General features: G+C 36.9%; 1 protein-coding gene across 1 annotated transcript in view; it reads right to left on the bottom strand.

Annotated features, from left to right (window-relative positions):
* The window catches only part of MYO3A (myosin IIIA), a 230,374-nt gene that overhangs the window by 116,262 nt on the left and 86,914 nt on the right, over positions 1 to 27,198 (bottom strand). The window contains exons 10-15 of the mRNA XM_078074084.1: positions 26,146 to 26,262; positions 24,813 to 24,917; positions 24,622 to 24,705; positions 12,522 to 12,724; positions 1,913 to 2,011; positions 1,710 to 1,824 (exon numbers count right to left, since the gene is read on the bottom strand). Coding sequence (XP_077930210.1) covers positions 1,710 to 1,824; positions 1,913 to 2,011; positions 12,522 to 12,724; positions 24,622 to 24,705; positions 24,813 to 24,917; positions 26,146 to 26,262 — 723 coding nt within the window. The remainder of the gene's footprint in view (positions 1 to 1,709; positions 1,825 to 1,912; positions 2,012 to 12,521; positions 12,725 to 24,621; positions 24,706 to 24,812; positions 24,918 to 26,145; positions 26,263 to 27,198) is intronic.

Raw genomic sequence — 27,198 nt, 5'->3', positions numbered from 1 at the left:
GAATCACCCTGTCAAATTTCAAAACTTACTAGAAAGCCACAGTAATCAAGACAACATGGTACTAGCATAAACACCGAGAGGTCATTATAATAGAAGTGAGAGTTCAGAAATAAATCTCTACATTATACACTTATGGTAAACTGATTTCCAACAAGGATGCCAAAACCAATCAATGGGGACAGAAGAGTCTGCAACAAATGATTGTGGTACAACTGAATATCTATGTGCAAAAGAAGCTACCTCACACCAGACACAAAAATCAACTCAAAGAGGAACAATGACCTGTATGTAAGAGCGAAAACTACAAAGCTCTTAGAAGAAAACTAATGCATAAATCGCTGTGTTTCTTATCTATGACACCAAAATCATAAGCAACAGAAGAAAAAAGAGGTAAAATGGACATCATAAAAATGAAAAATGTGTATACTTCAAAGGACACCATCCAGAAAGTAAAAAGACAACCAATGGGAGAAAATTTTTGCAAATCATGTTCTGATAAGGGACTTGTATTTACAACATAAATAATTCCTACAACTCAATAATAAAACACAACCCATTTTTTTAAAGGTAAAGTATGTGTATAGATATTTCTTCAAAGAAGATATATAAATGACCAGTAAGGACATGTAAAGAAGTTCAGGGTCATAAGCCATTAGGGACATGCATATCAAAACTACAAGATCCACTTCATACACACTAGGATGGCTCAAATTAAAAAGACAGATGATAGTAAGTGTTGGGGAGGATATGGAGAAATTGGAACTTTCATACTCTGCTGGTTAGGGTGTAAAACAGTGCAGCTGCTTTGGAAAATAGCCTAGTAGTTCCTCAAAAGGTTAAACACAGTGTTACCCTATGACTCAGTATTCTACTCCTAGGTATATACTAAGGAGAAATGAAAACTTATGTCCACACAAAAAGTTGTACATGAATGTTCATAGCAGCATTATTCATAATAGCCCCCAAATGGAACCAACTCAAATGTCTATCAACTGATGAATGGATAAATAACATGAGGTATATCCATAAAATGAAATATTATTCAACATTGAAAAGCAATGAAGTACTGATACATGCTATAACATGAAAACATCAGTATGTTGAATGAGAGAAGCCAGTCACAAAGGATGACGTATTGCATCACTCTGTTTATGTGAACTGTCCAGAACAAAAAGCTCTATGGTGATAGAAAGCAGAGATGGGGCAGGAATGAGGAGGAACTCCTAATTGCTAGCATGTTTCTTTTGGGGGTGAAAAATTTAGAGCATGAAAATATTCTAAAAATGATTATGGTGATGGATGTACAACTCTGGGAATATACTAAAAGTCATTAAAATGTATACTTTAAATGGCTGACTTTTATGGTATGTGAATTACATCTTAATAAAGTTGTATTAAAAAATTGCACTAAAAACAAAACTGCACTAAAAAAGAACATGTCATATGTTCCCATTTATGCATTTATGAAAAAGGGTAAATATATGTGGGAGATGCAAATGCAAATTATATGTCAAGTCCACTGTTTCTTTATGTATAAAGTAAATATTCTAGTTATTTCATAAGGTAGTTTCAGTAATTATAAGGATGATTCACATAAAACACTTGATACAATGCCTGGCATATATTAGTCACTCAGCAAATACTAATTCTTACCATTAGCAATGACAAAAAGATACTTCCTACCGAGGTTCAATGTCTTTCATACTTACCTCCATTGTAAAACCTATGACTTTGAAACATTGCTCAATTAATTCATATTGGGATTTATAGAAACTATTATTCATCATGTCCTGTACTGTTCTGAGGTGGTCATTTTGTAGGTATCTGAAAAAAATATGAAAGGATGGGTCAAAATCTAAAGTTCAATGTAAAGTGAAAATATTACTTAGAAAAGTGCCACCCGCCGGGTTACCTGGGAGGCTTATTTTCAGGCAATTTGTAATGGGCTAGTTTCTTCTTTTCAGCCAATCCAGCATAGATGTAGTAAAAAATATGAAAATTTTTTTCTCCACTGAAAAAATAAGACATTTTCAGTAAGAATATTTACTTAGTAAGAATATTAATTAGTAAGAATATTTACTAATTGTTAAAATTACTTGGCAATATAATGAACAGAACAACAACTATGAGTGCTACCATGGGTTTCTCAGAGTACTGGATTTTGGCTTTTTATTGTTGTTGTCACTATTTTCAACAATCACTGTCATTAAATTCCAGACACTGCTAAGCACTTTATATGAATCATTCAATGCACATTTGTGACTACCAGGCATTGTTCTAGACACTGGAAATGTGACAGGAGTGAAACAGTCAACAATCCCTAAACTCTTGGATTTTACATGCCAGTGGGAGCAGAGAGAAAAAGAAACAATTTTATGATGATATATCAGATGATCAGAAGTGCTACATTATCCCATTTACCTGCCATAACACCCTAGTTGCTCATAGGGTTCCCACATTTTATATACATGGACACTAAGGCTTAGAGGGGGTACCATTCTCCCCTCAGGTCACAGAGTTGATGGCTAAACTGGATTCAAACCAGGGCTGTTAAACTCCAAAGCCTAAGTCTTTAACCACCTTGTAAACTGCCTTTCTGGGGTTCAGTTTTCTCTCTTGCATGAGAAATCTCTGTGGTCTACGTATAAACAGCATTCCCCAGATTCTGGAATAATACAAATACGGGAGTAATAGCAACAATACTCAATTATGTATGCTTATGTGTACATATAATAAATATACGTATATATATATTATGGATGCTTATATATGATGAAATCAATGATAGCAATGATACGAGGGACTGGAGAGAGAAATTAGGATTATTTTGTTATTATAAGGTGCTGATGATAGTGTTATTTGAAGGTAGACTTGGATTAGTGGTAAATATATACTAAAAACTCTAAGGCAACCACTAAAAAAATGAAAAAAGAAGAATCACCAAAATATGCTAAGAAAGGTGAGAAAATGGAATCACAGAGAAGGCTCAGTTAAAACCACAAAAGGCAGAATAAGAGTGGGAGACAAAAATAGGAACAAAGAACAAGGGCAACAATTAGAAAACAGTAATATGATAGACATTAATCCAACTATATCAGTCATCACTTTGAACATCAATGGTCTAAATAATACCAATTAAAAGACAGAAATTGTCAGAGGGATCAAAAAACAAGACCTATACATATGTTGTCTATAAGAAACCCACTTTAAATATAAAGATACATATTGATTAAAAATAAATGGGTAAAGAAAAATATACCATGCTAACACTTATCAAAAGAAAGCAGGAACAACTATATTAATTTCATACAGAGCAGACTTCAAAGCAAGGAAGTTATCAGGGATTAAGAAATGTATTACATAATGATAAAGGGTTCAATGCTCCAAGAGACATAATAATCCTTAATGTTTATGGACATAACAATGGAGTGTGAAACTATGGGAGGCAAAAACTGATAGAACTGCAAGGAGAAATAGAAGAATCCACTATTATAGCTGGTAACTTCAACCCACGTCTCTCAGAAATGGACAGATCCAGCAAGCGGAAAAGCAGTAAGGACACAGTTGAATGCAACAATATCAATCAACTGGATGTAACTGACACCCTCTAGACTACATCATCCAAAAACAGCAGAATTCACATTCTTCTCAAGCTCATATGGAACATTCACCAAGACAGACCACATCTTAGGCCATAAAACACACCTTAACAAATTAAAAATAATTGACATCATATAATCTCTGTTCTTAGACCACAATGGAATGAAACTAGAAATCAATAACAGAAAGATAACTGGAAAATTCCAAAATATGTGGCAATCAAACAATGCAGTTCTAAATAACACATGGTTCAAAAGATAAATATTAAAAGAAATTTTAAAATATTTTGAACTAGGTGAGAATGAAACCACAACTTACCAAAATTTGTGGGATGCAGTGAAAGCAGTGTTTAGAGGGTAATCCATAGCCTTGAATGACTACATTAGAAAGAAGAAAGATCTAAAAACAATAGTCTACATTTTCATTTTAGAAAACTAGAAAATTAGCAAATTAAATCCAAAGTAAGCAAAAGATAAGAAATAATAAGAAATAGAGCAGAAATCAATGAAATTAGAAACAGAAATCAGTAGAGAAAAATCAATGAAACCAAAAGCTTTTTTTTTTTTTTAAGATCAATAAAATCAATAAGCTTCTAGGCAGGCTAAGAAAAAAAGAAGACAGAAATTACTAATATCAGAAATAAAAGAAGGGACATCATTACAGGCCCATGGAAATTAAAAGGGTAATAAAAGAATACTATGAGCAACTCCATTCTTCGAAACCTAGATGAAATGGACCAATTCTTTGAAAGATCCAATTTGCCAAAACTCACACAAGAAGAAATAGATAATCTGAAGAGGCTCAAACTCTATTAAAGAAATTGAATCAATAATTAATAATCTTCCAAAACAGAAAGCTCCAGTCCCACATGAGTTCACTGTTGAATTATGCCAAATATTTCATACAGAATTTATACCAATTCTCTACAGTCTCTTTCAGAAGATAGATGCAAAGTGAATACTTACCTTGTTCAATGAGGCCAGCATTATCCTAACACCAAAAACAAATAAAGATATCACAAGAAAATTATAGACCCATAGCTCCCATGAACCTAGATGAAAAAATCTTCAACAAAACTTTAGCAACTTGAATCCAGCAATGAATAAACAGAATTATATACCACGACCAAATGGCATATACCCCAGGTATGCATGGCTGTTTCAACATTCAAAAATCAATCCATGTAATCCATCATATCAATAGGCTAAAGAAGAAAAATCACATGATCATACCAATAGATGCAGAAAAAGCATTAGACAAAATCCAACAGCCATTCCTGACAAAAACTCTCAGTAAACTAGTAATAGAGGGGAATTTCCTCAACTTGGTAAAGAACATTTATAAAAAACACTACAGGTAACATCATACTTCATGGTGAGAAACTGAAAACTTTCACACTAAGATTAAGAACAAGGTAAGGATGTCCCCTCTCAACACTTCTTTTCATCACTGTACTGGAAGTCCTAACTCATGCATGCAGTTTGAGAAGGGAAAAATAAAACTGTCTTTCTTCACAGATGACATTATTGTCTATATAGAAAAAGCTAAAGAATTGACAAAAAAACCTCCTTGAACTAATAAGCAATTACAGCCAGTCTGCAGGATACAGGTTAACATATAAAAGTCAATCCCACTCAAAATCCTAGCAAGTTATTTTGTGGATATTGACATTCAGATTCTAAAGTTTATATGGAGAAGCAAAAGACCCAGAATAGCCAACACAATATTGAAGGAGAAGAAAAAGTTTAAAGGACTGACACTGCCTGACTTCAAGAATTCCTAGAAAGCTATAGTAATCGAGACAGTGTAGTATTGACAAAAAAAAAAAAGGACAAATAGATCAATGAAACAGACAGAGGGCCCAGAATAAATACAGCCCACTGACTCTTGACAAAGGAACAAAGGCAATAAAATGAAGCAAAGACAACTGGACATCCACATGCAAGAAAAAAAAAAAAAAAAGGAATCCAAAGACCTTACACGTTTCACAAAAATTAATTCAAAGTGGGTCATAGATCTAAATGTGTAAAACACACACCTATAAAACTCCTAGAAGATCAACTAAGAGGAAAACTAGCTGATGGTGGATATGGTGATGACTTTTTAGAAGTAACACCAAAGCCATGTTCTGTGAAAGAAATAACTGATAAACTGGATTTTGTTAAAGTTAAAAACTTCTCTGTAAAAGATATTTTCAAGAGAATGGGAAGATAAACCAGACTGGGAGAAAATACTCACAAAAGACACATCTGATAAAGGACTAAAGCCTTAACAGACACCTCACCAAAGAAGCTAAACAGATGGCAAATGAGTCTGTGAAAAGATGCTCCACATCATATGTCATCAGGGAAATGCAAATTAAAACCACTAGGAGATATCACTATACATCTATCAGAATGGCCAAAGTCCAAAACGCTGACAAAACCAAGTGCTGGCTAGGATGCAGAACCACAGGAACTCTCATTCACTGCTGGTGGGAATGCAAACTGGTACAGCCACTTTGGCAGACAGTTTGGTAATTTCTTACAAAACTAAACATATTCTTACCATATGATCCAGCAATGGAGGTCTTTGGTATTTACCCAAAGGAGTCGAAACTTAGGTTCACGCAAAAACCTGTGCATGGATGTTTGTAGCAGTTTTACTCATAATTGCCAAAACTTGAAGCAAACAAGAAGTTCTTAGTAGATGAATGGATAAATGATTTGTGGTACATCCAGACAATGGAATATTAATTCAGCGCTAAAAAGTAATGACTATCAAGCCATGAAAAGATAAGGAGAAACTTCAAGTGCATATTACTAAGTGAAAGAAGCCAATCTGCAAAGACTGCTTTTCCATACAATCATATTGTATAATTCTAGTTATATGACATTCTGAAAAAGGCAAAACTATGAAGACAGTAAGATGATCAGTGGTTGCCAGAAGTTGGGGGAGGGGAGGATGGATAGGCAGAGCAGAAAAGACTTTTTGGGCAGTGAAAATACTCATATGTAATACTATAAGAGTAGATACCTGCCATGCATTTGTCCAAACTGGAAGAAAATATGCCACCAAGAGTGAATCTTACTGTAAACTATGGACTTTGGGTGATTACAATGTATCAGTGTAGGTTCAAACGTAGTACTCTGGTGTGGGATGTTGACAATGGGGGGAAGTTATGCATGTATGGGGTAGGAGCATATCTGTATCTTCCTCTCAGTTTTGCTGTGAACCTAAAGCTGCTATAAAAAAATAGTCTTAAAAAACACTTTCCTAGGTCTCCTCCTCCTATATGCAATATAATTTCAGTTGAGATAGATTTTACCTTTGCTCTCTTTAGAAATTATTTATTCTTTCAGTACACAGAAGTTTTCCTCAGAAACAAAGATGAACATATCCACATACATTTACTTTTCCAATGATGCAGTAAAAGATATTTAGGATATTTAGGATATCGGTGGCTTTAACTTAGAATCTCTAGCTTTTTTTCAAGGTTCTGCCAAAAACCATTACAAGAATAATTTTTACAGAAGCTCATTTTGGGCTCCAACACACAATTCATGTAGGTACAAAATAACATGGTTAAACATTTGATATTTGTGCCTCATCAACACCTATTTAAGACACTCTACTCAGTCTTTAACAAATAAAAATACTTAATACGAAGGTGTGCAACTTGATGAAGTGATTAATGTGGATACTTGCTCCCCCTTGTTAGTATTTCAAAAAGAAGGAAAACATTTTGAAAGAAAAAAGCAACACTGCTTTTGATTAGTATGCATTCTGAGTTGAGACTGTTCCCTGAGTCTGCGAGGGTATAATTATCACCACGCCTTGGAAGAGAGTTCAAATGTCCAGGAAATCCAAATCTTTCAAATGTCTGAGTCAGAGGGAACAAGGGCTTGAGGTAAAATAGCAGCAGAGGAAGGGAAAGCAGAGAAGAGTTGTGAAAGTCATTCTAAAGATCGACTCACAAGTATTTAGACATGGGAAGTGAAGGGAAGGTCAGAGGTTTCATATAAATGGAAGAGGATGGCTTCCTCCCCCCAAAAAGGGACAAGTGGGAAAAGAAAGACATTTAGGACAATACGTATTACGTTGAATTCTATATTCAGCAGGATATCTAGGTACTTGGAAATGAAAGGATATCTAGGTACTTGGAAGCAGGATATCTAGGTACTTGGAAATGAAAAATGTGAACATAGGTGGGAGTGAGAAATATATCTTTGGGTGTCAATCACATAGAGTTAGCTGCTGGGGCCATGATAGAAGGAATTGCTAAGTGAGAGAGTAAAGAGAGAAGAGAGGGGAATGGATGGATGAATTGAAGTCAGAGAAAAAAGAATTCAGAGAAGTAGGAGAGGAATCAGGAGAATCCAGTTGAGAAACCAAAGACAGGTGAGCTTTTCAAGCAAAGGGTGGTCCATGGGCTCGGACACTGAAGCAAGGACCGGCATGTCCTTTAGAAGGGATGTCCCTAGCCATTTCTTGTGCAGTCACCAGTAACACTTCAATGAACAATAGCATTGTACATGGGCAAGGTTAGAACAAAGCTAAAAGTTTACTTCTTGTCTTTTCTCACCACAACATAATAAAAGTTCTTGCAGACTGGCACAGCACATAATTTAGTTTGCTTTGTTCTAATGAAAACACATCGATTGCTCTTTGTGTCACACCTTTAATGCTTAAACAGTGTGCTATACGATTAGAGATGTGAGTCATAAATGTAGACACACAAAATTGGTGGTTTTCTCTTTAATTATCAGTTTACATTTACTGAGAATTGTAATTTGACAGGACCTAGAGATGCTATAGGAAATACATTGACCTTCGGTTGGATAAACAATCAGAGGATTCAAGAAACAGGAAAAGAAAATACTGCCAATAATTACCCATCTCATATCTTGCCCTAACTACATCAAAACTGTATTTCAGAAGACAGAGGATCATAGCGCCCCATACATGCTCATAGGACCCGTGGTTCCTAGGTCAGAATGGCTGGGGACAAACGTAGGGTTTGAACAAGTTACCGAATAGTATTTCTCTGACTGACCCCACTTCTAACTGTGGATCTTCTAATACTTCTTCAGAGTTCCACTCAGCCATTTGTAGAAAGGTCCTCAGGTCTGTCTCATATGTGTTCACCTGCTCTGGACCCTGGGGATCACCTATGCAGCCAAGACCTCTAACACCCTCAAAACTGTGGCAAGGTTCTCACAAGGGTGTGGCTTATGCCACCCGTGAAACCTTTGAATCTTCGATAAAGTGGCCAGCAATAAGGCTTGGAAAGCCAAAAATGCAGCTTTGCCTTCATAAGGCCTCACAGGATATTCATGAAATAGTGCTTTTAATTTTTCATTTTTAATTCCAGCTTCCTCCACCAAGACTCCTTCCTCCAAGACACATAGTCTCCTCAATCCCTCTCCCTTCACCCTTACCTGCTCACACTTAGCAGATGGACTCATTGCCTACTTTCCTGAGAGACTAGAAACCAACAAGTGATCAGCAAGCTTTGTTTCAAAGCATACATTATCCAGAAGACTGAGCTGCTTTATTGGAGGAATCCTATCTCATTTAGCTTTATATCTCCTGTGCTTAGTACAGTTCCTGGCTCATAGTAGCACTCAATAAATATTTGCCAAAAGGACGGACGGATGGATGGATGGATGGATGAATGGTGGATTTTGAAGTCAGACAGAGACATGGGTTCAAACCCCAACTCAGTCATTTATTAGCTTTTTGATATTAGGTGAGACTTATTACAATTCTCAGTCCCAGTCTCCTCATGTATAAAATAGATAATAATATCCATCCTATTGCTGTAAGAATTAAAATAGATAATGAATATAAAGTGCTTAGCACAGTGCCCAACACACAGTAAGTGCTCCATAAATAGTATTTTCCTTCCTCCATAGAGAGCACCACATCTGCCACTTTGTGGATGCCTCCTGCAGCATCTGGTAAAGTGCTGGGCCTCTGAGGGAAACACAATCAGTACTTGCTGCAGGAAACTGTCGTAATGGGGGACAAGTGCAGTGAAACAGCTATAATTTCTACTTGTGAGAATTATCAAGCATTGACTTCAATATGCTTATTTTCTTCTTGATATTAAGTAGCCCCTTTCTTTAAAATCATTTACATTTAGATGAGAATTTAAGCCACAACTGACATGATACTGCCATCATAGAAATAAAAAAATAAACATATATATAACATACATAAACATATATTTATAAATACTTAAATATATTTATATATTACTTATAAATATTTAAATATATAAACATATATAAATAAATATAACTATATATAAAAATAAATGTGGTCAGAGATTAGGGTGGGATGACATGGGCAGAGGCAAAAAGAGAAAAGAACTTATTCCCTTAAAATAAAGGGTAGCAAACAGAGGGTTCAAGAGGGTAGGGGGGTGGGGGGATGGCCTAACCTGGTGATGGGTATTAAGGAGGGCACGTATTGCATGGAGCAGTGGGTGTTATACGCAAACAATGAATCATGGAACACTACATCAAAAACTAATGATGTAATGTATGGTGATTAACATAACATAATAAAATTAAATTAAATTAAAAAAAGACAAAAAACAAACAAACAAACCAAAAAAGACATAAACATGTGCTCTGGTTCTTTTCTGCCACCTCAGATCTATTCTCTACTCTTTGCCTTATGCTCTGTGACCCAAGAATTCTTAAATTATCTACTTGATACTTTATTTTCAAAGATCACAAAAAGCTTCTCTAGAATTTAAAAATGCAATTGAAATTAAGTAAAAGAAAAAAATGAGGGGAAAAAAATTTTAAAAATGGAAAAATTATAAGGCAGCCATGCTCCAATTACAAACTGAGTTGGATTTCAACCTAATTGTAAATTTGGAACTTAAAGTGTTTACTGGGGTACCCAATAAACAACACTATAAAACTAGAATAGTTCTTTAGGATAGTTGGAAAAAAGCTTAATTAATTCATAGTATGTCTAAAGTATAATCCTAATTGTCCTATTTCCCAAAATATATCCTACAATATACCAGTTAGTATTAACAAGATTATTTCTACGGTTACAAACCCAGGGCCTCACTGGGGAGCTCCAGAGGTTACTGTTCACAAGGAATTTGTAAATGGTGCTCCAGCACAGAGCTCCAGAGAACCCACTGTGAATGGTGCCCCTGACATTGTGTATCACGGTGGTCCCATCTGAATCTCAGTAATTCAGCCTATTAGGTCGTTCTTCCCCAGAGGCCTCAAGAAGAGTCTCACACAGTTATGAGAACAGGACAGATTATTTTGAGAACCAGTTCAGTCTCCGTATCTGCGTGAGACCCCAAGGTTCCTCCAGGTGGCAGAAGCACTGACACACGGATCCAGTAAGTTCTGGGGAACCAGCACACATCGCTAATAGTGGCTGCCATCCACTGAGCATCTTCAGTGTCCCATGTACTGTGCTAGGTGTCATTTCTAAGCTTCATCCAGCTATCCACACTATTACTGCTAATAATGGCTTGAACTTATGGGGTTCTCACTCTATGTTATTCACCATGCTAAATACTTCGCAGGCATCATCTTAAGTGATAGGTAGGTACTCCTGTTATTTTCATTTTAAAGATGAAGAACTGAGGTACAGAGAGGTTAAGTATTTCAAATCACACACACACAGTAAATTGCAGAACCAAGATCCTAGAAGGGTTTTTAGGGTTTAAATATCTTACCCAAAGTGAACTAACATGTATGTAGTGAAGCCACAATTCAAAATATTCATCTTATAATCATTCCCTATGTATTTTGAATTGAGGATCAAAGAATAATTTTCCACAGTGAAAGCTGAGTTCAGGAGGTGGACTCCAGGCAACTTATATTCACAATTTATTCATAAATTGAATAGTAGCAAATTTGAAGGCATTTATATTAAATAATAATGTACTAATACATAACAAGACTTGTGTTCCCATGAATTTAACAAAAGACATATTACTATAATAATGTAGATATGCTTGGTGTAAAACCTACATAAGAAAAATGAAAGACTCTAACTTGCCACAATTTTTTTTAAGATTTATTTATTTATTTGAGAGAGAGAGAGAGAGCACACATGCGACCTGCGTTGAGAGGGGCAGAGGGGGAGGGAGAGGGACAAGCAGACTCCAGGCTGAGTGTGGAGCCCAACATGGGGCTTGTTCCCATGATGCTGGGATCACGACCTGAGCCAAAATCAAGAGTCAGACGCTCAAGGACTGAGCCACCCAGTTGCCCCTAACTCGCCACATTTTTTAAAAATAATATAACAACCAAGGTACAAATCCAATGTTTTGACTACAGTTTCCACATAAGAATAACAAAGATATTTTGGAATCATTAGGACAGGAGAGAGATTTTATCATTCAGCTACAAACAGCCAAAAGGAACTCAATCAACCTAACACCAAAACATTGTATTGGTGGCTTAAATCAGCTGGAAATTAAAGGGGCAGTACAATTAAGCCCATACCTGAATCTTTTATTTGGTCTCTTGTATATAACCATAGGAAGGATAGAATTAATACAAAGATCTATTTATATACATTAGCATTTAAAAGAAAAAAAAGACTTATTTCTAATTAAATTTCACATTAGTTTTGTGTAAAGAAATATATTCTCTCCTACTTCAGAAATCACTACAATTTATCCTGTTAGTATCTATGATGGGCATAGGTTTTATACCTGGCATCATAAATTTCAGGTGATTTATTAACTCCTCTACTAGATGTAACATGTGAGAATAAAGACAGTGCTGAGGGATCTCTTTGATTCTAACAATAAGTGCCTTGCACGTAGTGGATGATCAATAACATTTTGTTGAATTTTTTGAATAAGTAGACATTTTACTATTATTAAAACAAAAACATTGTCTTTGCTTGTTTCCCAGAAAAAAATATATTTGACACCGACTTACAGAGCTTGGTGGATAACTCGCGATTTCTCCAGAAGGTATTCAGAAATCTGTACTCCCACGACAGCTCCAGAAGAGGTAAATTTCATTTCTAAGTATTTTCCAAATCGGCTGGAATTGTCATTTATAATAGTGGAGGCATTGCCGAAGGCTTCCACCAAATTGTTCACTTGTAAAATCTTCTCTTCCAGGGTTCTATTATTAGCCTAGAGAAAAACGTCAAGATTTTTTTTAATGTAAAAAATTAATTTTGCATATAATAAAATGCCTCTTCTTTGATAAGCACTATATGTAGACATAAAGGCATTGAGATCATACTCTTGGCATACCGCCAGATGTTATAATATCTGGTCTATTTTTCCCTTCCCGTATGCGTGTTCTCACTTGCTTTCTTCAAGGAGCAAAGAGATATTCTATACTTTTTCTACTGACATATTGTTCTGTCTAGCGCCTGATTTATAAACACAATTCATAAGCAGTCTATGCACAGTGGGGTACACCTCTCATTTTGTTATTCTTCCTCTCCCTCCCTGGGGCCCCATCCAAATGTTCCCCAAAGCCAGAACCACTTCTGTTGCTTCCATGGAAGCTGCTAAAGCTGAAAATCAGGGAGTAAAGCTAACTTGTGAATTCAGAAGCAGGGCACATGGAATTACTGTGAAAACTGAGAACAGCTCAAAAGTGTGGATGGAAGGTGTAGAACCTCAGTCCAGGTCAGCAGGCCTGCTTGGCTGTCCCTCTATTTTCTCCTACCCCATCTCCTATATTCCTTCCCTCAAACAAGCATTGCTATGATTATTATTTTTTACTTATTTACCACCTTACAGGAAATTCCACCAAGTAGAAATTTAGTTGGTTAAAAATCAACCTCTTTTAGAAAGCATTCCCCACTCTAAGTCGGTTAAGGAGGTATCAGTCATTCATATCTTGGTAGCAATTAGAGTAGATTATGTTTAGGGTAATACCTTGTTGAGATAAGCTATGTTGAAGGTATATAAATTATATAAGTAAGGGAGAGGAGCTGTTGGTATTTCTGGAACAGAGACTACATTAGTACGTAGATGGGCTGGAGGGGGCATTCACAGTGAGGGTTTGAGGGCATATAAAGCCTTTTAGTATCTCCTAAAAGAGGCAATAAGCATTGAGAGAAGACAGTAATGAGCACTGGGACAAACTTGGCTCTTTAAAATGTTTGGGGCTGGTCTTGCACTCAGGAGAAAGGTGAGAAAGCATCTTTATCCGCCTGTATTAAACAGCAGTGCCTTACCAAGTAAGATTTTGAGGACGGCATATTACAAAGGTAAATTCAATCCACCAAACATCCCATTTTTGTGTCTGGTAAATCTTTATCAAGGAGATAAGTAAAAAAATATAATTAAGATCTAATAAGGGTAGGATTCAGGGATATATATATATATCCCCAATTAATATTAAGTCACATTTTTAGATCTAGGATAAGATAAAGTGATTAGATAAGCAAGTTTGCTGGCATCTGCAAAACAAAATTCACACACAAGTTAATCTATCGTTGATGAGACCCTCTATCAAATCACAAACCAAGAAGGAATAGCAAGGCCCTCGTGGACGGCCCTCGCGTAAATTAATTCAGGTGTTCACTCTTCACAGCAGGACAGTATGCTGTGCTCACCAACCTTCTCCCTCCAAAATGACACCTTTTTTTCACTGTGATGATTATCCTAGAAGTAAGGAGAGGGGGAGTGGTTGGGCCGTGGGATGGGAAAGGGACTGAGATGACAGGCCTGAGCACTAGCTTCTTGGGCTCTACTAGCTCTTCTAGTCCCGAGGGGTCATAGGTCCGGTTAGTGGAGGGCAAATTAACCCACTGAGCAGAGTTATGTTTCTATTCCATACTCAAACACGTGATTGAAAATATTAAAACTAGTTCATTGATTTTTAATATAAACACAGAAATCTTTCAACTCATTACTCTGAAAATGAATTTGACTCCATTAAGCAGTTGTTCTTTTTTTTTTTTTTTCCAGTGGTACTCATTGTGTGGTGTGATGCTGAAACCCTTTCTTCTCCCCTGACTCCTGAGATGATGAAGGTGGCAATAAAGCTTTCTTCTGGTTTATCTTCCTTTTGGTTATCTACCTTCCTGATATCAAGACCTCATCATTTACATAATAAGAAATATTCTCTCAGCTCTACTCTTTTTTTTTTATAATTTTTTATTGTTATGTTAATCCCCATACATTACATCATTAGTTTTAGATATAGTGTTCCATGATTCATTGTTTGTGCATAACACCCAGTGCTCCATGCAGAACGTGCCCTCCTCAATACCCATCACCAGGCTAACCCATCCTCCCACCCCCCTCCCCTCTAGAACCTTCAGTTTGTTTTTCAGAGTCCATCGTCTCTCATGGTTCTTCTCCCCCTCCGATTCCCCCCCCTTCCTTCTTCCCCTCCTGCTACATTCTTCTTCTTTTTTTCTTTCTTAACATATATTGCATTATTTGTTTCAGAGGTACAGATCTGAGATTCAACAGTCTTGCACAATTCACAGCACTTACCAGAGCACATACCCTCCCCAGTGTCCATCACCCAGCCACCCCATCCCTCCCACCCCACCCCCCACTCCAGCAACCCTCAGTTTGTTTCCTGAGATTAAGAATTCCTCATATCAGTGAGGTCATATGATACATGTCTTTCTGTTTGACTTATTTCGCTCAGCATAATACCCTCCAGTTCCATCCACGTCGTTGCAAATGGCAAGATCTCACTCCTTTTGATGGCTGCATAATATTCCATTGTATATATATACCACATCTTCTTTATCCATTCATCTGTTGATGGACATCTTGGCTCTTTCCACAGTTTGGCTATTGTGGACATTGCTGCTATAAACACCGGGGTGCACGTACCCTTTCGGGTCCCTACTTTTGTATCTTTGGGGTAAATACCCAGGAGTGCAATTGCTGGATCATATGGTAGCTCTATTTTCAACTTTTTGAGGAACCTCCATACTGTTTTCCAGAGTGGCTGCACCAGCTTGCATTCCCACCAACAGTGTAGGAGGGTTCCCCTTTCTCCGCATCCCCGCCAACATCTGTCATTTCCTGACTTGTTAATTTTAGCCATTCTGACTGGTGTGAGGTGGTATCTCATTGAGGTTTTGATTTGGATTTCCCTGATGCCGAGCGATATTGAACACTTTTTCCAGTGTCTGTTGGCCATTTGGATGTCTTCTTTGGAGAAATGTCTGTTCATGTCTTCTGCCCATTTCTTGATTGGATTCTTTGTTCTTTTGGTGTTGAGTTTGATGAGTTCTTTATAGATTTTGGATACTAGCCCTTTATCTGATATGTCATTTGCAAATATCTTCTCCCATTCTGTCAGTTGTCTTTTGGTTTTGTTGACTGTTTCCTTTGCTTTACAAAAGCTTTTTATCTTGATGAAGTCCCAATAGTTCATTTTTGCCCTTGCTTCCCTTGCCTTTGGCGATGTTTCTAGGAAGATGTTGCTGCGGCTGATGTCGAAGAGGTTGCTGCCTGTGTTCTCCTCTAGGATTTTGATGGACTCCTGTCTCACATTGAGGTCTTTCAACCATTTGGAGTCTATTTTTGTGTGTGGTGTAAGGAAATGGTCCAGTTTCATTCTTCTGCATGTGGCTGTCCAATTTTCCCAACACCATTTGTTGAAGAGACTGTCTTTTTTCCATTGGACATTCTTTCCTGCTTTGTCAAAGATTAGTTGACCATAGAGTTGAGGGTCCATTTCTGGGCTCTCTATTCTGTTCCATTGATCTATGTGTCTGTTTTTGTGCCAGTACCATACTGTCTTGATGATGACAGCTTTGTAGTAGAGCTGGAAGTCCGGAATTGTGATGCCGCCAGCTTTGCTTTTCTTTTTCAACATTCCTCTGGCTATGCGGGGTCTTTTCTGGTTCCATACAAATTTTAGGATTATTTGTTCCATTTCTTTGAAAAAAGTGGATGGTATTTTGATGGGGATTGCATTGAATGTGTAGATTGCTCTAGGTAGGATTGACACCTTCACAATATTTGTTCTTCCAATCCATGAGCATGGAACGTTTTTCCATTTCTTTGTGTCTTCCTCAATTTCTTTTTTTTTTTTTAAAGATTTTATTTATTTATTTGAGAGAGAGAATGAGAGAGAGAGCACACGAGAGGGGGGAGGGTCAGAGGGAGGAGCAGACTCCCTGCCGAGCAGGGAGCCCGATGCGGGACTCGATCCCGGGACTCCAGGATCATGACCTGAGCCAAAGGCAGTCGCTTAACCAACTGAGCCACCCAGGCGCCCACTTCCTCAATTTCTTTCATGAGTATTTTATAGTTTTCTGAGTACAGATCCTTTGCCTCTTTGGTTAGATTTATTCCTAGGTATCTTATGGTTTTGGGTGCAACTGTAAATGGGATCGACTCCTTAATTTCTCTTTCTTCTGACTTGTTGTTGATGTATAGGAATGCCACTGACTTCTGTGCATTGATTTTATATCCTGCCACTTTACTGAATTCCTGTATGAGTTCTAGCAGTTTTGGGGTGGAGTCTTTGGGATTTTCCACATAAAGTATCATATCATCTGCAAAGAGTGAGAGTTTGACTTCTTCCTTGCCGATTTGGATGCCTTTGATTTCTTTTTGTTGTCTGATTGCTGTGGCTAGGACTTCCAATACTATGTTGAATAGCAGTGGTGATAGTGGACATCCCTGCCGCGTTCCTGACCTTAGGGGGAAAGCTCTCAGTTTTTCCCCATTGAGAATGATATTCGCTGTAGGTTTTTCATAGATGGCTTTTATGATATTGAGGTATGTACCCTCTATCCCTATACTCTGAAGAGTTTTGATCAAGAAAGGATGCTGTACTTTGTCAAATGCTTTTTCTGCATCTATTGAGAGGATCATATGATTCTTGTTCTTTCTTTTGTTAATGTATTGTATCACGTTGATTGATTTGCGGATGTTGAACCAAACTTGCAGCCCAGGGATAAATCCCACTTGGTCGTGGTGAATAATCCTTTTAATGTACTGTTGGATCCTATTGGCTAGTATTTTGGTGAGAATTTTTGCATCCATGTTCATCAGGGATATTGGTCTGTAATTCTCCTTTTTGATGGGGTCTTTTTCTGGTTTTGGGATCAAGGTAATGCTGGCCTCATAAAATGAGTTTGGAAGTTTTCCTTCCATTTCTATTTTTTGGAACAGTTTCAGAAGAATAGGTATTAATTCTTCTTGAAATGTTTGGTAGAATTCCCCTGGGAAGCCATCTGGCCCTGGGCTTTTGTGTTTTGGGAGATTTTTAATGACTGCTTCAATTTCCTTAGTGGTTATAGGTCTGTTCAGGTTTTCTATTTCTTCCTGGTTCAGTTTTGGTAGTTGATACATCTCTAGGAATGCATCCATTTCTTCCAGGTTATCTAATTTGCTGGCATAGAGTTGTTCATAATATGTTCTTATAATTGTTTGTATTTCTTTGGTGTTGGTTGTGATCTCTCCTCTTTCATTCATGATTTTGTTGATTTGGGTCATTTCTCTTTTCTTTTTGATAAGTCTGGCCAGGGGTTTATCAATCTTGTTAATTCTTTCAAAGAACCAGCTCCTAGTTTCGTTGATCTGTTCTACTGTTCTTTTGGTTTCTATTTCATTGATTTCTGCTCTGATCTTTATTATTTCTCTTCTCCTGCTGGGTTTAGGCTTTATTTGCTGTTCTTTCTCCAGCTCCTTTAGGTGTAGGGTTAGGTTGTGTACTTGAGACCTTTCTTGTTTCTTGAGAAAGGCTTGTATTGCTATATACTTTCCTCTTAGGACTGCCTTTGCTGTATCCCAAAGATTTTGAATAGTTGTGTTTTCATTTTCATTGGTTTCCATGAATTTTTTTAATTCTTCTTTAATTTCCTGGTTGACCCATTCATTCTTCAGTAAGATGCTCTTTAACCTCCATGTATTTGAGTTCATTCCGACTTTCCTCTTGTGATTGAGTTCTAGTTTCAAAGCACTGTGGTCTGAAAATATGCAGGGAATGATCCCAATCTTTTGGTACCAGTTGAGACCTGATTTATGACCTAGGATGTGATCTATTCTGGAGAATGTTCCATGGGCACTAGAGAAGAATGTGTATTCCGTTGCTTTGGGATGGAATGTTCTGAATACGTCTGTGAAGTCCATTTGGTCCAGTGTGTCATTTAAAGTCTTTATTTCCTTGTTGATCTTTTGCTTAGACGATCTGTCCATTTCAGTGAGGGGGGTGTTAGAGTCCCCCACTATTATTGTATTGTTGTTGATGTGTTTCTTTGCTTTTGTTATTAATTGCCTTATATAATTGGCTGCTCCCATGTTAGGGGCATAGATATTTACAATTGTTAGATCTTCTTGTTGGATAGACCCTTTAAGTAGGATATAGTGTCCTTCCTCATCTCTTATTACAGTCTTTGGTTTAAAATCTAATTTGTCTGATATAAGGATTGCCACCCCAGCTTTCTTTTGGTGTCCATTAGCATGGTAAATGGTTTTCCACCCCCTCACTTTCAATCTGGGGGTGTCTTTGGGTCTAAAATGAGTCTCTTGCAGACAGCATATCGATGGGTCTTGTTTTTTAATCCAATCTGACAGCCTGTGTCTTTCGATTGGGGCATTTAGCCCATTTACATTCAGGGTAACTATTGAAAGATAGGAATTTAGTGCCATTGTATTGCCTGTGAAGTGACTGTTAGTGTATATTGTTTGTGTTCCTTTCTGGTCTATGTTGCTTTTAGGCTCTCTCTTTGCTTAGAGGACCCCTTTCAATATTTCTTGTAGGGCTGGTTTTGTGTTTGCAAATTCCTTTAGTTTTTGTTTGTCCTGGAAGCTTTTTATCTCTCCTTCAATTTTCAATGACAGCCTAGCTGGATATAGTATTCTTGGCTGCATATTTTTCTCATTTACTGCTCCGAATATGTCCTGCCAGTCCTTTCTGGCCTGCCAGGTCTCTGTGGATAAGTCTGTTGCCAATCTAATGTTTCTACCATTGTAGGTTACAGACCTCTTCTCCCGAGCTGCTTTCAGGATTTTCTCTTTGTCTCTGAGACTCGTAAGTTTTACTATTAGATGTCGGGGTGTTGACCTATTTTTATTGATTTTGAGAGGGGTTCTCTGTGCTTCCTGGATTTTGATGCCTGTTTCCTTCCCCAAATTAGGGAAGTTCTCTGCTATAATTTGCTCCATTATACCTTCTGCCCCTCTCTCTCTTTCTTCTTCTTCTGGGATCCCAATTATTCTAATGTTGTTTCGTCTTATGGTATCGTTTATCTCTCGAATTCTGCCCTCGTGATCCAGTAGTTGTTTATCTCTCTTTTTCTCAGCTTCTTTATTTTCCATCATTTGGTCTTCTATCTCACTGATTCTTTCTTCTGCCTCATTTATCCTAGCAGTTAGCGCCCCCATGTTTGATTGCACCTCATTAATAGCCTTTTTGATTTCTACTTGGTTAGATTTTAGTTCTTTTACTTCTCCAGAAAGGGTTTCTCTAATAACTTCCATGCTTTTTTCAAGCCCAGCTAGTATCTTTAAAGTGATGATTCTGAACTCTAGATCTGACATCGTACTAATGTCCGTATTGAGTAGGTCCCCGGCAGTCGGTACTACCTCTTGTTCTTTTTGTTGAGGTGATTTTTTCCGTCTTGTCATTTTGTGCAGAGGAGAATAGATTAATGAGAGAACAAAATGCTAGCAGGGTAACAACGTCCCCAGAAAATATACTCTAAACAAATCAGAAAAGACCTGAAGCAGTGGGAAAAGAAAGGGAAAGAGAGAAAAAAGAAAAAGAAAGAAAAAAAGAAAAAAGAAAAAGAAAAAGATAAAGATAAAAACAAACAAAAACAGAACAAAACAAAACAGAACAAAAACAGAATGTGATCAAATATGATCAGGCTGGTTTATAGATCAGTGCCACACACTAGATTTTGGGTGTATTTTGGTCTGTTAAAAGAAAGTGCCTCCCAAAATTTTAAAGAAAGAAAAACTTATATATGTACAAAAATAAGGGTTGATATGATGAAGGGATGGAATATGACTGTAAAGATGGAAATTATAAAAAATTTTATAAAAGGAATTGATAAGTTGTTTGAAAAAAGAAAGAAGAGGATTTAAAAAAAAAAAAGAAAAAGAAAAAAGGGAGAGAATGTGATCAGGCAGGGGAGTAGGAAAAAACCATACACTAGAGATTTAGAGTATATTTTGATCTGTTAGAAGAAACTATCTCAAAATTTTAAAGAGAGAACAACTTATATATATATGCCAAAAATACGGGTAACTACTATGAAGGGATAGAATATGACTCTAAAAATGAAAAATAAAAATGTTTTTTTTAAAAAAGGGATTGATAAGATGTTGGTTGAAAAAGGGAAAAAGAAAAATTCAGAAAAAAAAAAAAAGAAAAAAGAAAAAAAGACAGTTAAAAAAAATAATTTACTTTGAAAGACTAAAGAATCATGGTAAAAAAGCCATGAATTCTATGTGCAGTATTCCCCTAGCACTGGAGTTCTGCCGTTCTCACTGATCGGTAAACCTGGTCTTGGCTGGCTGTTCTCGCTGATCTTCTGGGGGAGGGGCCTGTTGCCGTGGTTCCCAAATGTCTTTGCCGGAGGCGGAATTGCCCCACCCTTGCCGGTCCGGGCTAAGTAATCTGCTCGGGTTTGCTCTCCGGAGCTTTTGTTCCCTGCAAGCTTTCCCTACAGCTTTGGAGGCGGAGAGTGAAAATGGTGGCCTCCCAGTCTCTGCCCCGGAGGAGCCGAGAACTCGGGGTCCCGCTCCTCAGTGAGCCCCCAGAGAAAAGCAGTCAGTCACTCCCGTCTCCCCGGTCTCCGGCCGCACTCCGTGCTCACCCGGCCTGTGACCGCGCGTTTCTATCTGGCACCCGACCCCGGGTGGAGTCTCCAAACCCAGCAGATCCCCGCGGTGCGCTCCCGCACCTCTCCTCCTGGGGGAAGAAGGTGAGTCTCCCCGGATCTGCCACTTGTTGGGTCCCTGCTGGAGGAGCAGTGGCCCGACTGTACCGCGGATCACGGTTTATGGCAACCCAAGCTGAGAGCCCGCGCCTGGGCTCTGTCTCTGCAGCCGGCTTCCCTGCTCCAATACCTGGGCGCTCTGCCACACTCAGGCACCCCCGGTCTTTCTGTGCCCCCGAGGGTCCTGAGACCACACTGTCCCGCGAGGGTTCCACCCCCCACTTAGCCACCAGAGTGACGTCCCTCAGCGGAGCCGACTTCTAAAAGTTCTGATTTTGTGCTCCGCGGCTCTATCACTTGCCAGAAGCGGCCAATGGAGGCCCCTCCCCGCCGTCTATCCTCCCGAATATCGCCTCGGATTCACTTCTCCGCACGTCCTACCTTCCAGAAAATGGTCGCTTTTCTGTTCAGAGAGTTGTTGCTATTCTTTTCTTCGATCTCCTGTTGAGTTTGTAGGTGTTCAGAATGGTTTGATCCCTATCCAGCTGAATTCCTGAGAGGAGACGAAACCCAGGTCTCCTACTCCTCCGCCATCTTGCTCCGCCCCCCTAAGCAGTTGTTCTGATAGGATGAGGAGGCCTCACACTTTTATAGAGAGATTAGGTCTGTCCTTGCACTCACAGTACTTTAAAAAACAAGATTCCTAAAATCACGATGGCAAAAATTTTAACATAACGCTATATAACTATGTGGATCATAATAAAAATACTCAGAGGGATAAGTTTTGCACAAGGGGTATTTTGGGTTTTTTTTTTTTAGTCATTCTAATATGAACATATAATTCTTGACTTATTTCAAGGACCCTACCTGGAAAATCAAACCAAATATCTATCATCAACTTCCTTTTTTCAAAAATTAAGGTATATTTTACATATATAAGATTTATCCTTTATAGAGTACAGTTCTAAAAGTATTAAGGAGGGCACGTATTGAATGGAGCACTGGGTGTTATACGCAAACAATGAATCATGGAACACTACATCAAAAACTAATGATGTACTGTATGGTGATTAACATAATAAAAAAACAAAACTAATGATGTATTGTATGGTGACCAACATAACATAATAAAATAAAATTTAAAAAAATGAAAGTTTTTTTATAGATAATTTTTTTAAAAGATTTTATTTATTTGAGAGAGAGAGAGAGACAGAGAGAGCAAGCGAGAGCACAGGTAGAGGGAGAGGGAGAGGGAGAAGCAGGCTCCCCACTGAGCAGGGAGCCCAACGTGGGGCTTGATTCCAGGACCCTGGGATCATAACCTGAGCCAAAGACAGACACTTAACTGACTGAGGCACCCAGACACCCCTAAAAGTTTTTATAAACAATCATATAACCCCCACTACAATCCAGACAAAGGACAGTTCCCTCACTCCCCCAAATTATATCATTACTCTTTGTAGTCAACCTGTCCCTTCATCCCCAGCCTGTGAAAATCATTGATCTGTTTCTGTCTCTATAATTTTAAATTTGCAGGAATGACATATAAATTGAATCATATAGTATGTAGTCTTCTGAATCTGACTTCTTTGACTTAGCACAATGCATTTGAGCATCCAAATCTCATCTAATGAGATTCATTCCTTGTGTCAGTCTTTGTTCCTTTTTGTTACTGAGCAATATTACACTGATTATATGTACCAGTTTGTTTATCCATTCTGGAGATTACAAATAAAGCCACAATAGTTATTTGTTTGTGGTTTTTGTATAAACATGGGTTTTTGTTTTATTTGGATAAATACCGAGGAGTAGGATTGCTAGGCTGTATGGTAAGTGTAGTTTAAAAACTTCCAAACTGTTTTCCAAAGTGACTGCATTATTTTGCATTTCACCAGCAATATATGAGAGTTCCAGCTATTCCACATCCTTCTCAGCAGTTGGTATTGTTAGACTTAAAAAAAAAATTTAACCATTTTAATAGGTGTATAATGGTGTCTCATTTTAATTTGCATTTCCCTAATGACAACTGATGTTGAACATCTTTTCACTTATTTGCCATCTACATATTGTCTTTGGTAAAGTACTATTCAAATCTTCTGTTCATTTTTTAAATAAATTTTTATTATTTAAGTATAGTTGATATACTCTTTTGTTCATTTTCTTGTTATTTGATCTCTTATTATTGAGTTTTAAGAGTTTCTTTTCACAATATATGCATTAAGGATGGAGATCTTTTATTAGATATGTGACTTGCAAATAGTTTCTTTGAGGATATAGCTTGTGGTTTCATCTTCTTATCAATGTCATTCAGAGAAGAGAAGGTCTTAATTTTGTGAAATCTAATTTTTTCCTTTGTGGATTATGCTTTTAATGTTGAATATAACTATTGCAACTCTACAGTAAGTCTGAAACTCTGGTAGTATTAATCCTCCAACTTTGTTCTTTTTCAAAATTGATTATTACAACTCCTTTGCCTTTCCACATAAATTTTTGATTCAGCTTATCAATTTTTACAAAAAAAAAATCCTGCTGGGATTTTTATTGTAATAGCACTGAATCTACAGATCACTTTGTGAAGAATTGGTGTAATAATAGAGTCTTTTAATCCATGAACATGGTGTATCTCTCCATTTATTCAGGTATTCTATGATTTCTTCTATCAGTTTTTTCTACTTTTCAGCATACAAATTTCGTACGTTTTATGAGACTTAGATTTAAATAATTTTTTGATGCTATTGTAAATGAGACTTTTAAATTTCAATTTTCAATTAATTGATCATTGCTGATATATATAAAATACAAATTAACTTTTGTATTATATATAATATATATGCATTTATAATGTATATAACATATATAAATACAATTGATTTTTGTATATTAACTTCGCTTTAACCTGCAAGCAACAAAAGGAGACAAGTAAAAAGAGTACTCAGTAAATGTGCTGGGGCTTAAAAGGGAGAAAATCACATTTATAAAGCCTTTCCTACTAAGAGTGACAAAAGTTAGAATATCCTCAAAACAGAGCATACACTTTTTCTACTGCTTGTTATATTTTAAACTCACAGAGGATAGCAAGTGTGTTTTATAATTTCTGTACATTATTTAATGTGGGAATTAGTGAACATTAATCTAATCAGCTACATTAGGTTCTGAAATACAACAAATATTTCTGTTAGGATAGAGAAAAGATTGTACCTTTCCAAGCACCGTCAGCTGCTGAACCAAAAGATGAGCACTTTCTGTCTTTCCAGCACCACTTTCTCCAGAAATAACAATGCACTGCACAGTGAGAGAAGGAAACCATGAGAAGACTTCATCCTCACAAGATGTGGCTCACACACAAGAAGCTAAAAGGGGAATTTCTAAGGATGTGAGACTCTCCTTACCTGATCTGAATTATATGTTACCATTGACTGGTATCCTAAGTCAGCCACTGCAAAAATGTGAGGAGGATTGGCAGTTCTCTTTGCTCCAATATATAGTTTGGAATGCTACAGGTTAAAAAGAACACATTTTGTGGGGCTTTTCTTTTTGTTTTTGTTTAAATCCTAGATTATTTACAGGCAGAACTCCCAATTTTTAAAACAAAACATAAATCAGAATACATTTTCATACCACCAAAACAGTACACACATTACACACGCATACTACACACACTACAGGTATGCACGATTATATAAAATAAAAGCCTGACATAAAAGAGCCCAGAAATATGATGTAACATAATAGAATATAATATCACTCTGGTAGCAGTATTTAAAAGAAGACTCCTGGAAGTGCATACTACTTCCAAAGCAGAACTTAATGTTTCAAAATACTATTATTTCTTTAAATAAAAAGATACTCTAAATAAGACAACTGGGTTTATCGGGTATCATTTTGTTGACTCTTCCCTGGATATAATAACATCTGACATACGATCACCACTTTTTTCCTTTGACATCATTTGACATACAGCCTGTCATTTATTTGTCCAAATCACCAAGTTAACTGATAGGAGAATCTGGTGAAAGCCCAGACTTCTGGAACTTAAGCTCAAGGTTCATAAATTTACCATTATTCTTGTAAATTTTAAGTGGTAGAGGATGACAGAATTATTTATTTCTCACATAAAAAAAAACTATTATTCACAGTATTAACTGATTTTCTAGAATACACAAATAGCTAAAAGAGAATAGGTCCAATTAAAAATGAAAGACAGCTTAGTTTAATTCCGAATACTGTTCTATATTTAAGCCATTACGGCTTGAATAATGGATAATTATATACTCATATTCATAAAACACACACTGTCTGATACTAAAAACCAATATGTCAAAAGGAATTTTTGAATTCATAATGACAAGTTTCATAGCCACTAAGTATATATTACCTGTGAGACAATGTAATTATACTCTTGACTCTCCAACTGGTTCAGAGGTAGATAATACACCTGCAATTTTGTAGGCATCTGTTTATTAATATGATACATAGTATAGACCAGTTACCAATGACTGGAAGTAATTACCTTTCTGCCATATACTTTTGGAAAAAGGAAGACAAGGAACCACATTCAGATTGATTCACCTCCTATTTTCCCTATCTCTATGTTTTAACAGTAATTATTTGTTTCTTCAAGGCGTTGCATAAAACTATCTTTGGCATCATCTAAATTAATTTAAAAACCTGAGTAGTATAATTATTATTACAAAGTAAAAGAATGCAAGCCACACCACATACCTCTGTGGAATAAAGACCCAGACTCTGATAAGGGTTAAGAGCAATGAGTATATCTCCCACATAGATATAAATCTGATCTCTGGAATAACACTTCTCAAGTTGCTGTGAGACTGTATTCTATAATAAAACAAAAATAATTTTTTTTCTTGAAGTCATTTAAGGTCAGTTACAACTTAAAATGTAAACAATATAAATGAAACATCTGGAATTTGGACTAAAGATCAGAAAGGAATAGACACCCTGGTAGTAAGGAGTATAACACTGGGTCAGCAAATATCTTTCCACCTGGCAAATATTTTCTTTTGTTTTGAAAGCCATAGAGAGATGGCATTGCCCTATGTGTTTTCCAAAGGCTGTATGAAATATTACAGGGATATTATATGTAGAGAACCTTCCAGAAAATAAGTAAATGCAGAAGATGAAATAAAGAAAAAGATCAATAGAAAAGAGAGGGGAAGATACAGTGAACATGACTTTATTGCAAATCAAGGTTATTTAGTGGTTCTGTAGAATGTCCTAGCCCTTTGCTGAGACATTGTTTTTATGAGGCACAGTAAAAAGTTCAGAAAAGTAGCTTTCATAGTTGATAAATCATGAGTACATGAAATCAATTTTAATAGTGTCAGAAATCATCATTGACAGTATGACACAAGAGGAGAGCAGAAGATCATAGCTCAAAAACGAGACAAAAATGAAAGCACAGACAACAGAAAAAAACAAGCCCAGTGTTTAATATATAGGTCAGCAATATGATGAGCAAAGTCTTCTTTATAAATCCACAAGCCTAGAAATTCACATCATTGGAGAATTTGGTATGAAAAGATTCATAAAGGTGCTGGCAATTTCTGACTTGCAAATACTACTTGATTACAAGATGTTTGATGTTCTCAAGAAAGATTATTTTGAGGAAGTACTTGAGTTGTTTAAGCAACCCTAAATTTACCAAATGACTACTTCTGTTCAGAAAATGTCTCCTGATTTGTTGACTTTCTAAGCAAATCTCAGGCATGTATTACATGTATTTAAAAAACCCCATTGATCAGGATAGAGATC

The sequence above is a fragment of the Halichoerus grypus genome, chromosome 6 (genome assembly GCF_964656455.1).
Source record: "Halichoerus grypus chromosome 6, mHalGry1.hap1.1, whole genome shotgun sequence".
NCBI lineage: Eukaryota > Metazoa > Chordata > Mammalia > Carnivora > Phocidae > Halichoerus > Halichoerus grypus.
Note: the sequence above shows the minus strand (reverse complement) of the source record. Positions and strands in the feature narration are given on the sequence as shown.